At 43.3% G+C, this 15,751-nt stretch overlaps 1 protein-coding gene across 3 annotated transcripts in view; it reads left to right on the forward strand.

Moving 5' to 3' along the window:
* PARVB (parvin beta) overlaps positions 1-15,751 on the forward strand; it is a 70,922-nt gene that overhangs the window by 14,992 nt on the left and 40,179 nt on the right. For 2 of the 3 annotated variants that reach the window (XM_075759932.1, XM_075759922.1), the window contains exons 2-3: positions 9,337-9,426; positions 12,250-12,320. In XM_075759932.1, the coding sequence (XP_075616047.1) occupies positions 9,337-9,426; positions 12,250-12,320 (161 nt within the window). Of the gene's footprint in view, positions 1-6,528; positions 6,710-9,336; positions 9,427-12,249; positions 12,321-15,751 lie in introns of those variants that run through there. The other variant, XM_075759915.1, reaches the window with a different exon arrangement.

Here is a 15,751-nt window from a genome sequence, read left to right on the forward strand (position 1 = left end):
AGTGCTGTTTTCTCCTTGATTTCTTCATGATGGAAAAATAAGAATTGAATGAGTGGACTAGGCATCTCTGTTCCAGAGTAATGCTATTAGCTCTGCTTCTGTCAGCTTCTGCTGTCTCTCCCTTGGTAATTTGCTTTGGCCAGACCCATCAAACATGGATACCTAAAGTAGTGAGCTGATTCTAGTTTCTGGAGTTGCTTTTGGAGTCTTATCGGTGCTTGGCATCTTGTGGAAATCAACCTGCTTCCTTGGGTTCTCGGACTGAGTTCCTGGACTGCGAACGTGCTGTTTCCTACCTGCCCATCATATTTGGTTGTAGGAGTACACAGAAGCTTTGAAGAGTACTAAGCATTATATAGTAGAATACAGTATTTCATGGAGAATTGATGGCAGGAAATTTAAAATACCTTGCAGGTTTTCTCTTGGGGGTGGATACAGGCCAGAAGTCTCCTTCAGTCCTTTCTTCTTCTTGTCAGACTTTTTCTTTCCCTCTGTTGTCATCAGGCGGATTTGACTCCACATTCTTCTTTCAGGTGGAAGCTGTCCTGGTGCTCATGCAGTATGCTTGGGTGAACATAATCCTCCACCATTGCTTCGTGGGAAGAAATGACCTTTTGTATGTTGTGATGGAATTGTAACTGGGGGAGGCTGAGGAAGGACATATTCCCTGTTTCCAAGTAGAATTTGTGTGCAGCGGGAGGAGTGTGGCTTTTCCTCGTTGCTTTTAGGGTCCTTTCAAGCTGCAGTTATTGCCTGTGATATTTGAGGCAGCAGCCTGGCTTTTCCCTGTAAAAAAAAATCTGGGATTGAAGCCATCTGTTTACAAGCTTAGGACAACACAAGTGCCAAAGGTGTGCCCACTTCATGTCCTAGAGTGTGGAAGCTGTGTAGTTTTGGACTGTATTATGTTAGTGCTTAGGAGAGCTGGGTAAGGGGTGGATGCTTTAGAGATTGTTTTATTTTTGCCTTAGAAATAAAATACACACGAGGGCCTGGGACCCTCTTTACCTGAAACATTTTCCCATTTATGAACAAGTCTGTGCAAAATCTAGTGCAAGGGGCAGGAAATAGGGGAGAAAAATCTCACATTTGTGAAGTGAATGGATACACGATGTGAAGTTGGGGGTCTTGCTCCCAGCCAGGTGCTGGTTCCAGCCCTCAGGGTGCACACAGGGTCTAAGCGACACCGAGCTGTAGCAGCCAGCGTGCGTCCTGAGAATACTGCAGCACATTACGCCTAATGAATGCAGTTTCTTCACCTCTCCTTGCTCATCTGCATGAAGAGGAGTGTTGTTCTGTTTCGGGCAGGGAGGACAAAATGTCAGAACTGTTTGCTGGGAGCTGCTTAAAAATATACTTATGCCTGTCAGGCATGAGGAAATGTGATTAAAAATTATGCCATTTTCAAAGCTACCAGTTGCTGCTGTAAGGTCAATGCAGGGGTGACTGAAGCAGAGCTGACAGGGTCATTTTGTAAATACTTTAAAACACCATTCTTGTTCACACTCTTATTTCTGCTTTTTTTTTCTTTTTCTTTTTTCCCCCCAGCATTAGTGTTTGTGTGCCTACACAGTGAAAATTAACTATATTTTTTTCCTTTCTTATCTCGTTGGTTTTCAGGCATGTTGTGTCCCCTCTGTGCCATACTTCTGCAACCACTAGTGCCAGCAAAAGGGAAGTGGTGAGTGGCAGCTAGGGGTGGAGGCCAAGTCTGGAATGGCCCTTTCCTGACAGCATGGATGCCTGCCTGATAAAGACAGCTACACAAGTTAAGCTTAAAATAATAAAGAAACAAGAAACAGGGACTTACAGAAAAAATGATGAATCCCAAGTTTGACTTTTAGCTTTAGCTTTCTAGCTCTCTGTCAGCTTCTGTCAAAGTCTGCATCTTGCTTTTCTGCCTTGCAGAACGTATTTTGAAGGATTCTTATTTAAGTATTTACTAAGTGGGTGTTAGACCTGTTGCATGAGCTGAGCAGAAAGGGACTAAAACAGCCAGGGAGTCCAATGCTGAGATGAATTCTGGCTTGGTGCTTTGGTAGCTGTGAGGCTTGGATGGGATCAGTACAATCCTGGAAAGAAGACCTGAATGTTAAATACAGAGGGCTCTGTGTTGGTACTGTGGGCTCATCTTGGCTTTTATCACTCCCTATTTCTGCCCAGGCAGCTGCGGGTGAACTCTGGCTTTGTCAGCTGTTATCAGAGCCAGATTAATACCTGGGGGGGGATCTATCTGTTCAGTTCCGTCAGCAGCGCAGCAGCAGCGGTAGCCAGCCCTGCTCTGCTGGCTGTTGAGTTGCCCAGCGCGGGCAGCGGCTGGGTGAGGGCAGGATCCCTGTTCCTCCTCAGCAGCACCAGCGCTGCATTCGCAGGGCCCCGCAGGGAGCTGGAGCAGAAAACTGTTTCAGCACACAGCAACTTAATTTCATAGGATTCAGCTTTCTTGCTGAACTGGTGAGCCACGTAACTGGCTAAAGATCTGTCTGCTTAGTAATTACAGACTCTCATTTTGTTTGATTTGGTGTTCGGTTGCCAGTGCTGGTCATGTTGAAAGCTGCTGGCGGCTGCTGTGGTCTGTTCAGTGCTCTTCTCTCCCAAGCTGCTGCTTCTCTGCCTGTTCCCGTTCTGCCTCAGCGCACCCTTCCTCTTTTCAGGGGGGCTGGTACACGTGCAGGGCTTGGCCAGGGTACCTGTTCTGTGTTACTATTGGCAATCTCAACACAGGTGTTGTCCACCAAAAAATGTATAGTCTTTTTTCACCAAAATTTTAAAAAAAGCCAAACAATAGAAGGATAAGAATTTTCATGGGAGAAAACCTGAAAGCAGTATTTCACCCTCATAAACAAAACAAAGCGAAACTCCAGCTTCTCGTAAATGTTTCTCACTGGCTCAAGTGCTAGATGTGCTGCTACCATGCTAGATACATATTTTACCCCTGGCAAAAGAAAAGGGGAGATCTTTTTTTCTGGCAGTCACAGAATAGACCACTCATCTGGTAAGTTTAATACATCCATTATATAAGCAAGCATGGCCTGCTCTTTGCAACCTAACAAAAGGATTATTACAGCCCTTTCCTAAAAGTTATCTTTAGCTTTGCTCTTTCATTCTTTTAGGTATTTCCATTTCTTTAAGTGACAGAGCTAGGCTGTTGTGCGTGCCTTGTCTGCCTACTGAGGCATATAAATTTCTTTTATTACCACAGTTCTGCTTTGAACACAGTCTCTTGATACAGTGCCTTTATGTGGATTTGATAAAGTCTTTGCCTTTGATCTGCCTGTGATTATAATTCTCTATTATAATTAATGGAGGCTTTGTCTTTCTCCTGCAGTCTCTATCAAAAGATCTCGGAGCCTTTTGTAAATGTTAAGCAATTAGTAATGCAGTAGCAGACTGGTGAGTTGTTTGTGGTGGATGTCTCTAGAAAAAGAGACAAAGAATCTCAGTGTATCAGCATGTACTACGTTTGGGGCTGGTTTGAAATCTTTCAGTGCAACAGGTTTTCTTGGAAAATACTAGTTTTTGTAAAACTTTTTTTAAACATTCGTAGAAGGTTTACAGTTTAGAAGATGACTTGTCCTGAAAGAGTTTTAGGCGTCAGGTGGAAATTCAGTGTATGTTGGTCTATAATGGGCAAACAGAGGAGCAGGTTAAGAGATAGACACTGCAAGGTCTTTACCCACCAGGGACATGTTGCCTTCTGGTCTGACACCTCACGTGGGAGGTGGGAGCTCCAGCAGATTCTTGATCTTTTACGCAAGGGTTGGCTGCTTCATCAAGGGGTTTTGTTCCATGGCCACATCTCACTTGAGGTGGGAGTGAATGAGGGTCGTGTCACTGGTCTGAATGGGGTAGAGATAGTTTTGAGTATGGACTTTGTATTTTGCATGTGATTATCTGAACTCTTAAGATATGAGTTGCAGGCAGGTGAGTCACTGTCTGAAAAAGCGCAGCTGGCCAGGGGTTTGTCTCTGGGAAGAGCAAGGAAACTCGGGAAGCAGTAAGACACTGGGGGCAGGAAGACAGCTTCCCGTGCAGTTCGAGTTACACGGTCATCGCACATTTCCTGTCTATGTGGTGCTCCGACCAAAGAGGATGACAAAGTTACTTGAACAAATCATCTGTAATGGAGCCAAGGGTAACAAAGCAATCTAATAGCTTCCAAAGTAAGGGTTTAATCACGAGATGAAAGTACATCATGTCAAAGTTGTGGTCAGGCAGTGCTGCGGAGCCAGCTTGGCGCTGGCTGAATGCGAAGGAAAGCACCGTATCCAGAAACCCGTGATTAGCGTCACAACAGCTGCTGCCTTCTGTGGGGTGGGATTCAGCCTTGCAGTCAGAAATAACTAGAGCTAAAATTAAGTAGCATTTGCCATGTGTTTTTGTAAGACGCAGAGGCTTGCGGTCAATTTTTTAATAACAAGGCAGTGAATGGTAAAGACTTAAGAGGTGAACTGTGCTATTGTTGATATCTTTTAAAGTTACACTATAATTATTAAGAGTGAATGTAGAAAGGATCAAATTGTTGACATCAGCTTTGCTGTTCCTTATAAAAAGGAGAAAGCGGGGACATCTCTTCTTTTTATAGCACTCCTGCTGACTTTAAAGGCCATTTCCTGACTTGTGAGAAATCCTTGACAGCTCTGGTGGCACTCCAACCTTCTGCAGCTAATTGCTCCTGTTCTGTGCATTTTGCATGTAATCCCATGCACTGAGACAGCCTGCCCGGCTTACAGATGTAGCGCTGTACAGCATGTGTGTATGCGATCCGCTCATTATATTAATTTGTTTGAAAGGCCAGCACAGCTTCCAGTGTTGACTAAATCATGTTGACTGCTGACACTGCCAGGAGTTTGTTAAAACACCGGAGAACTGCCAGGAACCCTTGCTGCTTTCCTGGGGACTGATAGAGAAGTGACCTTTTACTCATGAATTTAAATTTCTGGTTTAGGGAAATACTCAGGGTTTTTGCTGAATGCCTTGGCCACTTGCCTGTCCTTTGTTAGATTAGGATTTTGCTAGTGCTGGCTGGTGGGGTACTGAAGTGGTTTGGAGGACTAGTCCTGCCTGTTAATTGGGGATCTGCTCAGAGAGGAGATTTCCAGCCGGAATGGAGGGAGGCTATAGCAGACGTCTGGGAGAAATCATAGTTAATTCTGCCAGATACCTTTCCAAGCCATCATCTTTCTGTGCCTGTAGTTACACCTGACTTGTCCTGTGTGAGTTCACAGCTGAGTCGTTTACACTATCGGCAAGTTTTATGTTAAGGCTGTATGTAACCAGAGTCTGCGTTTTGAGTCAAGGTGGAGGCAAACCCTTTTCATGGGCAGGAGAGCATTCCCTGGATGTTGGGGCTGCTCATATGAGTTCTACGGGACCATCTGAGGGAGACCTCTGCCATGGTGTGACAGTGGGAGCAACAGATACAGGAAAGGTTCCGCTGGGGACCAGCCTGGGCTAAGTGATGCTACTCCAGCCTGTACTCAATTTCCTACCCCTTCCTGTCTTCTCCTACTGCAGGTTTCCTCTGACCAATCTATGAAATGAAGTGATCAGGTTTTAGAGAAAGATGTTTTACACAGATCTCATTTAGACAGCCAAGAACACACAGGGAGATATTTCCTGTGGGGAAAGGAAAGGGAAAAGAAGGGACCTGTGAATGGGCAAGGAGCAGTAATACCTCATGTAGGACCTACCATAACTATAACCTGTTGTGCAAGTGCAGCTCTGCTCTACCAGTAAAATGCCCTCTTGCATGAATGGCTCATTTGATGTCAGGATCTGGTATACATCTTACAGCAAAGCCGCTGTTGCTGATGCAAAGTTGAGGAGGTCGGCATTTGGCAATATATTAATATCTATAATCTTTTACAGTACCTTTGGCTTTGTGAAAGCATGGGCTGAAAGCCGTTCTGTGTTGTAAATTTGCATTAAAAAACACCTCAGGTTCTTCTCCGAAATGTACCTGTTGCTCCATCCTGACTATTATTTTAACTGTCTCCACTTGCTCGTGTGTGGGTTCTCTGTTTTCTTCCAGCATTGTGGCTCGGTTTCCTTTTCCTGCTTCTGTTTCTTTGCTCAATAGTGATAAGGGAATACTGGGGGCAGTAAGCAGGAAAAAAGTCCTCAGCATTGGTTCAAGCACAGTGTGAAAGGGTTCTGGAGTGCAGCAGGTGTTGGGAATACCCTGGCAAATTTATGTTCCCGAGCGCAATTGCTTCTCTGCGTGCTGGCTGTTGCTCTGTGAACCTGTGTGTTCCTGGGGCAAGCTGTCGCGACGGGGAACCCAACCGTGCTTTGGCCAGAGGGTAGAAATTACTTTCTCAGGAAGCTCCTTGCAGAGAAAATGCCATCTTTGAGGTGCCTGCTCGTAGGCGGCCAGCAGCAGTCCAAGGGAGGCACTTGGCTATCTGCAGAAGCGGCAGGGATATAGAAAGGGATTCCTGGCTGGGAATCCATGGCCAAGCGCTGTGTCCTTCTTCCTGGCCACCCCCCCCCCCCCCCCGCCAGCAGCTGGGAGGCTATCTTAGCGCCTCCTCCTGTGTCACCGTGCCCGAATTAACGTAGGTTTGGCAGTCTCGAGGTGGCAGCCCCTTATCCAGTTGCTGCTGCTCCTTCAGCATTCGGACGGCCCATGTGGTTCGTCTCCGACCTGTTTGTGCTGCTGGGGCCGGGATGGCAGGGCTCCTCTGTAAGAGGCGCAAAAAAGGAGGTAGGAAATATTACGTTTTTAGGCAGAATCTTGTCCTAAGCTGTCTGCCTAGGACCTGCTGTACGGGCTCTCTGTAATCAGGGATCTCCCTGGGCAGCAGGCTTTGGGAGGCTTTCTGCTGACATAGCCGTGCTTTGCTGGTAGCAGTAGGAAAGGATGTTTTGGTCCTGTGGGATCTGGCCCAGCCGCACCGGATCTGAAGGCAAGCGTAAGGGTTTTATGTGGCTCTTCATGTTGTGAGGGATGGAGGCTTAATACAAAAATTCGTATTAATGTTTTCTTTCAGTTTAGTAAATTGCTCAGAAACAAGGTATTTTTGCTAGGAAGAATGGAGATCATTTTTATGTAAAAAATAAAGCAAGTGTATCATCTTAATTGAACTTTTGGGAATAAAACTAGTTTAGCTGCATTTAGAAGTTTTTCTGGTTTGAAATGTAGGCAGCGTTTTGTTTATATAGCATCCACTGAAGACAATACCATATATTCACTGCCCAGAGGAACTTAGCAGCTCTCCTCTGCATTTGCAGAGTATTAGGAACAGAGATGTCCTGACCTTATTGAACGCTTGGCATTCCCAGAATGACAGCAATGCTATAATAATGAAAAGAGAGTTACATCTAGAGATAAGGCCGGTACTTCCAAAATGAGTCTGATTTAAGTGGAATTTGGGTGTTTATAGTCCTAGCAGGGTTTTTAAAAATCTTACTCGTAATGTCCAGTTTCCACATGATTTTTCTTGTGCCTCCTGGTGGCTATATTCCTACTGGCATCACAGTGTAGGAGCTGCTCAGGTGAGAAAGCTGGAGTTGGGCGTAATGCAAGCAGGGCTGGCTAAGGCATGCTGTTAGAGCTGTTTTGGTCTGTTGCATGAGGCCTCTTAGCTCCTTGACTTCTGTTTGGAGAGTTTTCCAAGAAAATGAGAATGAATCCAGAAAAGGGGTAATTTAAGAGTTTCTTTGATAACGACGTTTATTCAGGAGGATAAATCTCAGCCTGCAGACATTGTATTCTGTTTGCAGCCGAGAGTGCTGTTCTCTTCCCTTTGCAGAAGGTGCGCAATACAGAAAGCAAGCTGGGCTTACTGCTGGCAGCCCCCTTGCCCCAGGCTTTGTGCCGTGTTAGCTCTAACCAGCTGCTCTAATGTGGTTCGTAAGCCATAAGGTCTCAGAATACGAGACTGGTGTTTGTTGCTTGCAGAACATAAGAACAGCATTTCATAATTGAGGATTTTAGTCGTGTTCAGTATCATACTGTGAGCCAGAATTAACTAACTTCTTGGAACTGCAATTCAGAAATGTGGTAACATGTTTTAAGCACCTATGTCAAGTATCCCTGAGAGGAGGAGTGGGGATTATCATATATTATTCTTCCCTGTCCTCCTCTGGGGCAATAGGATCTCTGTGATTTCCCCTCCTATCAAGTAGGAGAAAAGCAAGTACTGATGCAGCATTTTGTAACCTTTGCAGACTGCATGTAAATGATTAGCCTGTGGTTTGATTTTTTCCAATGGGAAAGGGGAATAGCAACTGTTCTTGAAGGAAGTGCTTGTTAGGATACTGTGACTATTAGTTGAATGTTCCTCCTTTTCTTTCCCCTCTGTCTTGCAGAGCTTATTTATTTGGAAGTCCTTGCTTTTCCCTGAAAAGAGTGTGGGACTTGGACCTCTCCCAAAGGAGACTGCAATACCACAAAAGCTGCCACAAATGATCTTAGCCCACGCTAACACAGAACTGTCACTGAATAGATGGGGCTGTTACGGTGTCTTTGTATCTCCTATTTCAAATGCCTGTATATCAATAGCTTGGCTTATAATAAGTAATCGTTACTGAGTTTAGAAGGAGATGTGCCTTGGAGAGTGTAAAAGTGTTATAGCATTGCGAGTGCTTTTCTTACTGTCAAGGTCTGTGAAGATACTGAAGAACTACTCAGTACTTGTCCTCAAGTTCAGTTCCTCCCATGTGGCAGGGTGTAAGGAAGTATTTTAATATCCATTTTATTGATGAAGGGTACTTTACTGACTTTCCCAAATGAAATGTAGGTTTAGGACAAAAGTTTGAAATCACAAATTCCAGATTTGTGTTCACCAGATCACGCTATATCTATTTTCAGCCAGCAGCAATGCTAGAATTAAATACATTTTCATCTTTATTTGGTAGGTCTCCCTGGGATTCTCTGAGGCTTTTAATAAGGCCAGTAGCAAGTTACAGTTCCTGGTGTTCTGAAGCTGGAAAAGGTGGTGATGAGTGGTGGTTGTGCTATCAGAAAAGGAGCTTGATTTTGCAGTTTGCTGTTTGCTGTAGATCTGGGCTGTCCTGCAGAAAAGCTCACACCCCGTCCGTCTGGAGAAACAAGCACTCTGACGTTGCTGTTACCACAGAATTGGGTTTCTTGCAAAATATTTTCAGCCAATTGTGTGGTTGCTCAGTTTAATAAGAAGCTGTAAAAGGATGTTACTTTGATTTTATTTTCCACTGCGGCTGCAGTTCTTAATTCCATAAACTGTGGGCCTGTTTTGAAATGGATCTACCAGATGTTTTCTCTTACTATGAATACCCTCTTCAACCTCTACATATCTGCAAACTCTGCGTTTATTACAGTCTTCCTTTCTGTTTTTTCCCTCTATTCAGTGAGTGACCTCCAAGAAGAAGGTAAAAATGCTATCAATGCACCAATGAACCCAAGCACTGTGGACATCCATCCAGAAGACACACTATTAGGTAAAGTATTCATGCTACAGACCTCGATTATTAATGAAGGTGGGCACTGTGACTCCCATATCCATTGCTGTACTGTTGAATGTCGATTGCTGAGTTGAAACTGAGAGAATTGGGCATGAGAATTGAGAACTGTTGCACGTTACACGTAGACTAGAAATTAGAAGGACTGAAATGGAATTTAAAGAGCAGTGCTAACTACATAGATACACTTGAACTAGGTAGTTCATGGGAAAATTGACTTGTTCAATGAATTGACAGAGAACTTGAGTTCTTCTGTGATCGTCCTTTTGGAAAGAATTAGATGGAAAATACTGCTGAATTTGTCTGCTTAAGATTAACTTCAGTTCCATTAACTCTTTGGCCAAGTGCATCTCAGACATCCTTCTTTGGTAAGGAAGCGGTATCTTCTCTCTCTATTTATAGATGGGGAACTAAAGTGCAAAAGGACCAACCCACAGAAAGCCTGTAGCAAAAAAAAAAAGTGTGTGTCATGGTTCCTGTGGAACCCTTTGTCTCAATGTACATACTACTCAGTTGTTAACTAGTGGATGCCATGTTCCTCCTTGGGTTACTGCTACCACTTTGCAAGTGATAGTACAGCAAAATGGGACCTAATACTGAATGAACTGATGAGCATTTAGGCTGCTGAAAATAGTAATTAAATGTGATTAGGATAGAAGTATGTAAAACAAATAAAGCTTTATAGAAAGAAGGTAAACATTCAAATTCCTGTTCTCTCATTTCCTCCCCCTTCCTGAGTTCCTACAGGAGCAACAGCATAATTTAATAGCAAAAAGTGTTTAAAACTTGTTGGAATAAAACACTTTTTCTTTCCCGGCCAACTGTCTCTTAATCTACGGAATTAGCTGAAGCAAGCTATCATGGAGACAAATAATAAAACAGTAAAATAAGACCAAAGAAGCGTTAGTCATTTAGATTTTCTGATTAAAAGTGTAGTAGGAAATGCAAAGTACTGTTCTTCTGAGAAATGGGCAAAGTGTTGATTGCTCTCTCTATATGTATGGATCAGGAGTGTCTCCAATGATTTCTTCTGGGTACCACTAAAGGTATAGATGACTTTAGAAGATGCATGACCACTCCGAAGGCCTGTCATGCAAAGACATGACCACCAGTGAACCTTAAGGAAAGTTTTGTGGTGAATCATATACCATTATGGGTCAAATCTTGTTCAAGGTTTCAGTTAGCAGTATTTTGGGTGTGTAGTGGGTGTCCCTGCCTTATGACTAGACTGCCTGACTCATCCGAGGCAGTAATGGGGAAGTAAAGGAACAGGGGGGAAAAAAGCAGCGAAAGAATTCATGGGGTTTTGTGGGTTTGTGGAAATTTGTCAACTATATTCAGATAGCAGGGCCTTATTTTTTTTTAATAAAGGGCCCTGGAAAATACTGAAGCCAAATGTCTGTGTGAAGTCTAAGGTAACCAGTGAGATGGTATAGTCTGTCTTGTGTCTAGGATGTGTGAGTGTTGTGTTTCCCATCTGACAGCAGTGAAGTCCAGCGCTGCAGTAGGAAGTCACCGTAGGCTGATCATCGTCAGGTTTTAAAGGGTTCCTCTGTGCAGTGTGGCAATGGCCTGACCAATGGTCATACCAAAACCCCTCCTTTGGTGTCATGCTGGAAGGAATTGAGAAATCAATAGGAAAACAGGATTCCATGTGGCCCGTCTAGACTGAGCTAAAGATAAATCCGTCAGCTTTATAAATAATTATTCTAGCTGAAGAAATGTGGATCTCCTCACGTAGCTGTGACACTGTCACCCATCCTTGTGTTCCTGTTGTGCAGTAGCCAGGGTTTGCTCTCTACTGAAAGGAACAGATCTAACCTAGATCACAGCTACCACTTGGCTACTAAAGGAGCTAAAATGAAGGGTGCAGGGAGAGGTCTGCTACTTGAAAATAAGCACCAGAATTTAAAATACGAGACTTGCTCCAGCTGCTTCCTAAATACTGGTATCCATATCTACAGTAGCATATAAACATGCACGTGTCTGTACGTGGTGTTGCAAAGATAATTCTGCCAAAGGTTGATTGTTAGCCTTACTGAGCTCAAGTTGATTTTGTTACCAACATTTCTGTATCAAATCATCCCTTCTAAAAATTAATCTTTATATTCACACCTCTTGTGGTTGTCCTGCTGGCCATTGGAGAGTATTTCTCACATTTCCCCATCTCTCAGAAATAGAAGACTGTACACCCAAGAAATCTATTTTATGTTCTTCCCCTATGCACAAGTACAACTGACATAAATTGGGGTCATTTTCATTCTCCAGCTTAACCAGAGGTGAAGGAGTGCGTGCACTCGGGGCCGCCGGCATGGCCAAGTTTCAGGGAACCAGACAGCGGAGGCACAGACTGACAGCCCAAGTTGCACTGACTGCAATGCTGTAAGCTTGCTGTACTCTTTGAGATGGTGTAATCTCGGACAGGTGTTTTCAAATAGAAACTAAATGCAAATTGAGGAGAGGAAGAAAAGTAGCTGACTGTACTTTTTGGCATGTTGATATTAACAGGGTATAGAGGATGGTGATTTTCCTGAGGTGTTCTGCATACAGCAGGGTCTGAGCTGGGGAAGGCCGGCGGAAACAATCTTATTTTGGGGAAGTTAGGTCTGTGTTATCTTTCTGTGTGTCTCTTAAAAATGAGTAACACTTTGATCATCGGATATTCCCTTGTTAAGATGATGACTAGGCACTGCCATGTCTTGATCAGCTGACAGGCCACTTCATGATTAGGAGTTGTTGCAGTATTTGAGCAGTGTACATTTGAAGTGGATCTCACTAAAGTTTCCCATTTTACTTGGACAGAGGAGAATGAGGAACGCACTATGATTGATCCTAACTCAAAAGAAGACCCCAAGTTCAAAGAACTGATCAAGGTAGGAAATCACTATTTTGTCCTTCTTCAAGCCTTTAACTAGTGAGCCAGAGTTATTTACAAGCTGGTATCAAGAACACAGTTGAAGAATAAAAACTTGTTACTGAAGTATATCTGTGAAAACTGAGATCATCAACAAGGTGAGGCTAAAAGCAACAATGAGAGAAGCAAGAAAAAGCTGAATGTCAGAGTGCTTGTGGTAGTCACGAAGTAAAACTCCATTGTCCATTTATATATATATCATATATATATGATTATCATAGCGAGGATCAGTGCTTAGCTTGAATCTACCTGCAGTCACTGCGCATAAACCTAGGTTCCTTCTGTTTATGGAAACAGAAGGAGCTTTGGAAAGCATTAATGAGATTTCAGGAGAAGAAAGAGTAGGACTGAAATGAGCAAGGGCATGATAGGGTACAACAAGGAGACCTCTGGTGTTATAGGAAAGTTGGAAATGAGATTCTTCTTGCCCTATATTCTGGTTTGTTGTGGGTTTTTGTTTGGTTGAGAGGTTTTAGCTGGGTGGGCCTGAAAACTTTGGATAGTGTATACCACCTCCAGATAGGGGGTTGAGCCTGTGGCACATGCCTTTCAGGAAACCTTGTGCACCCTGGCTGTGCACATATGCTTCACAGAATGCCTCGGCAAACTGCTGACCTGGTACATCTTTAAAACAAGCCTGGTGATCTGTTATTAACACTTCAATAACATGTTTGGGATTACAAAACCACATCAAACTGAGTTTAGCAAGGAGCTGTGCTCAGATTTATTTGTTTTTCTAATTCACCTGGAATACATTGTGGGTTTAATTAAGTGAATTTGCACATTCTTTCTTTGTAAGTACATACATTAATTCTCTCAAAAGGTACAGTGGTCTTGCACCACTCTTTCAAAATGTACTGTGGTTTCTTTGCTAGTGGAGCAGCAATATTATCATGAATAATTCAGCTGAAGCAGAGTCGTTGCAGTGAAGGAACAAGATGCACTCTGTGATACAGGAGACTTGATAATGAGATCAGAATTGCTTTTAAATTGGGAATTTTGCTGTTGAATTCAATATGAATTGGTGAGTCTTCCCTGGATGTCATAGTCTAGCAATGTTATATTTTCCAGTTTAAAAACCTTCAGGAGGCGTGAAAATCAGGGCTCGAGCAGCATTCCAGAATACAGCACATTGCAGAATCAGGCTCTGGTTCGCTATGTCAGTTTACACTTGCATGAAGAGAGAGTAACTTATTACCAATTGAACTGGAGCAGCTGGTGCAGGGAACAGCATGTAACTGGAGATTGTTTCCTTGGGATCATCCTCAGAGGAGAGATGTGTCCTGTAGAGTGCCTACTTGAAAATTGTGTAATTTAGGTAATTGCTAATCATTTGCATACCTCTCAGCAGTTGAGAGTTTTCAGAGATTCAGCTAGAGAAACACTATGTTGGTGTGAATCTGTAAGGCAGACAGAGGTTTGAATTATGTTGGCAAAACCCATTTTATGCCACGGAGTTTGGATAATGCAAAAAAATGAACAATTTATTCCTTGTTTTCTGTTCTTCAGTGGTTAATGACATTTTCCAAGAGCCCCAGTGCTGGTTGAGAACTAACCATGCTAAGTGCTATACAGCAGCAGCCAGCAGAAAAGACTGCCTGCCCCCCAGAGCTTGAAATGAAAGATCTCCACTGACTAGCAAGGAGTGAGGAGTTGAATAGATGGAGGTTTTTATAGTTCAGAGTAGTTCTCTCTCTTTTCCCCTCAGAGAGGAATGTGTCAATAGCAACAATAGAGCCTCGTGCCTTTTGAAATTTGGCAGTATGACTTAGTTTCATTGGTGCCAGCCCAAATCTCTTTCAACACCAGGGTTAGACGTGCCAATGGTTTGCTATCATTGATTTTGAGTGTTTCTGTTCTGTCAGTCACATGCAGTTGGGTAAATGGATCTCGGTGCAAAGAAGCAGCAGAGATATCTGTTGCTGACACTGCTTTAGTATCTCTTTGTCTCCATGAAATGTTGTTTTAATTTTTGCTAGCCTCATGCCATAGGAATTTTATGCATAGTGGATTGATCAGTGCAAGCTTGTGTGAGTGTTTGGAAGTGATTTTGACAGAGTCGTCGTAACTCTGGATAGGCAGATTGTATAGCATTGTGGTAACATGGAGACACCAGCAGAAAAAAAAACCCCAACAAAAAGCCTCATTCCTCACTCTTATTAAAGCAAATGTACAGTGAATCCCCTTGTTGAAGGCTCATTAGTTGGGAATGCTAAAATACCTGCTTTAAGTCCTCTTGCACATGTGAAAACCATCAGGAACTAGAATTATGCCTCAAAGTGTTGTTTGTTATTGTGCTGGTTTTAGCTGGGATAGAGTTAATTCTCTTTGTAGTAGCTAGTATGGGGCTATGGTTTGGATTTGTGCTGAAAACAGTGTTGATAATATAGAGATGTTTTTGTTATAATATAGAGATGTTTTCATCATTGTTGAGCAGTGCTTACACAGAGCCAAGGCCCTTTCTGCTCCTCACCCCACCCCACCAGTGAGGAGGCTGGGGGTGCACAAGGAGTTGGGAGGGGATACAGCCGGGACAGCTGACCCCAACTGACCAAAGGGATATTCCATATCTTATGGCATCATGCTCAGCCTATAAAGCTGGGGGAAGAAGAAGGAAGGGAGGGGGACGTTCAGAGTGATGGCATTTTGTCTTTCCAAGTAACTGCTACGCGTGATGGAGCCCTGCTTTCCTGGAGATGGCTGAACACCTGCCTGCCCATGGGAAGCAGGGATTGAATTCCTTGGTTTGCTTTGCTTTTTGTGTGCATCTTTTGCTTTACCTTTTAAACTGCCTTTATCTCAACCCATGAGTTTTCTCACTTTACCCTTCTGATTCTCTCCCCCATCCCACCGGGGCGGGGGGGGGGGGGGGCGGGAAGCGAGTGAGCGGCTTCATGGGGCTTAGCTGCCAGCTGGGGCAAAACCACGACAGTTATCGTCATTGACGGTATTCTAAAAATAGTTGGTCACAGTTTGTCAATATGAAGTGTTCAACTTAGTCCCCTCTGCGACCAGCAGCCTTTTTTGCCTCGCTTCATTTGCTCTGTGTGTCATCAAACACAGTTTGGTACATGGCTGAACAGACCTAAAGCTGAAAATTCAGATCAGGGAAAGAGAGATGAGTTATTTTATTTATAGATATGTATAAATAATTTATTCACAAAATACTCTATTTCTGGTGTCTGAAATGTGTGAGCTTGTTTTACTCATTGTCCAATATTTGCCAAGTGACTAGTGCACAACTAACTTAAAGGAAGCATTTGAATTATAAGTTTGGGCTGTTTTATGATCAAATACAGAGGTGTCCTGTAATACACTGTTTATACTTCTATATTTCAGAGTCAGGTTTCTAGACTATACATTATTGTGAATCTATCTAAAATTCACTTT

The sequence above is a fragment of the Balearica regulorum genome, chromosome 1 (genome assembly GCF_011004875.1).
Source record: "Balearica regulorum gibbericeps isolate bBalReg1 chromosome 1, bBalReg1.pri, whole genome shotgun sequence".
Lineage (NCBI taxonomy): Eukaryota > Metazoa > Chordata > Aves > Gruiformes > Gruidae > Balearica > Balearica regulorum.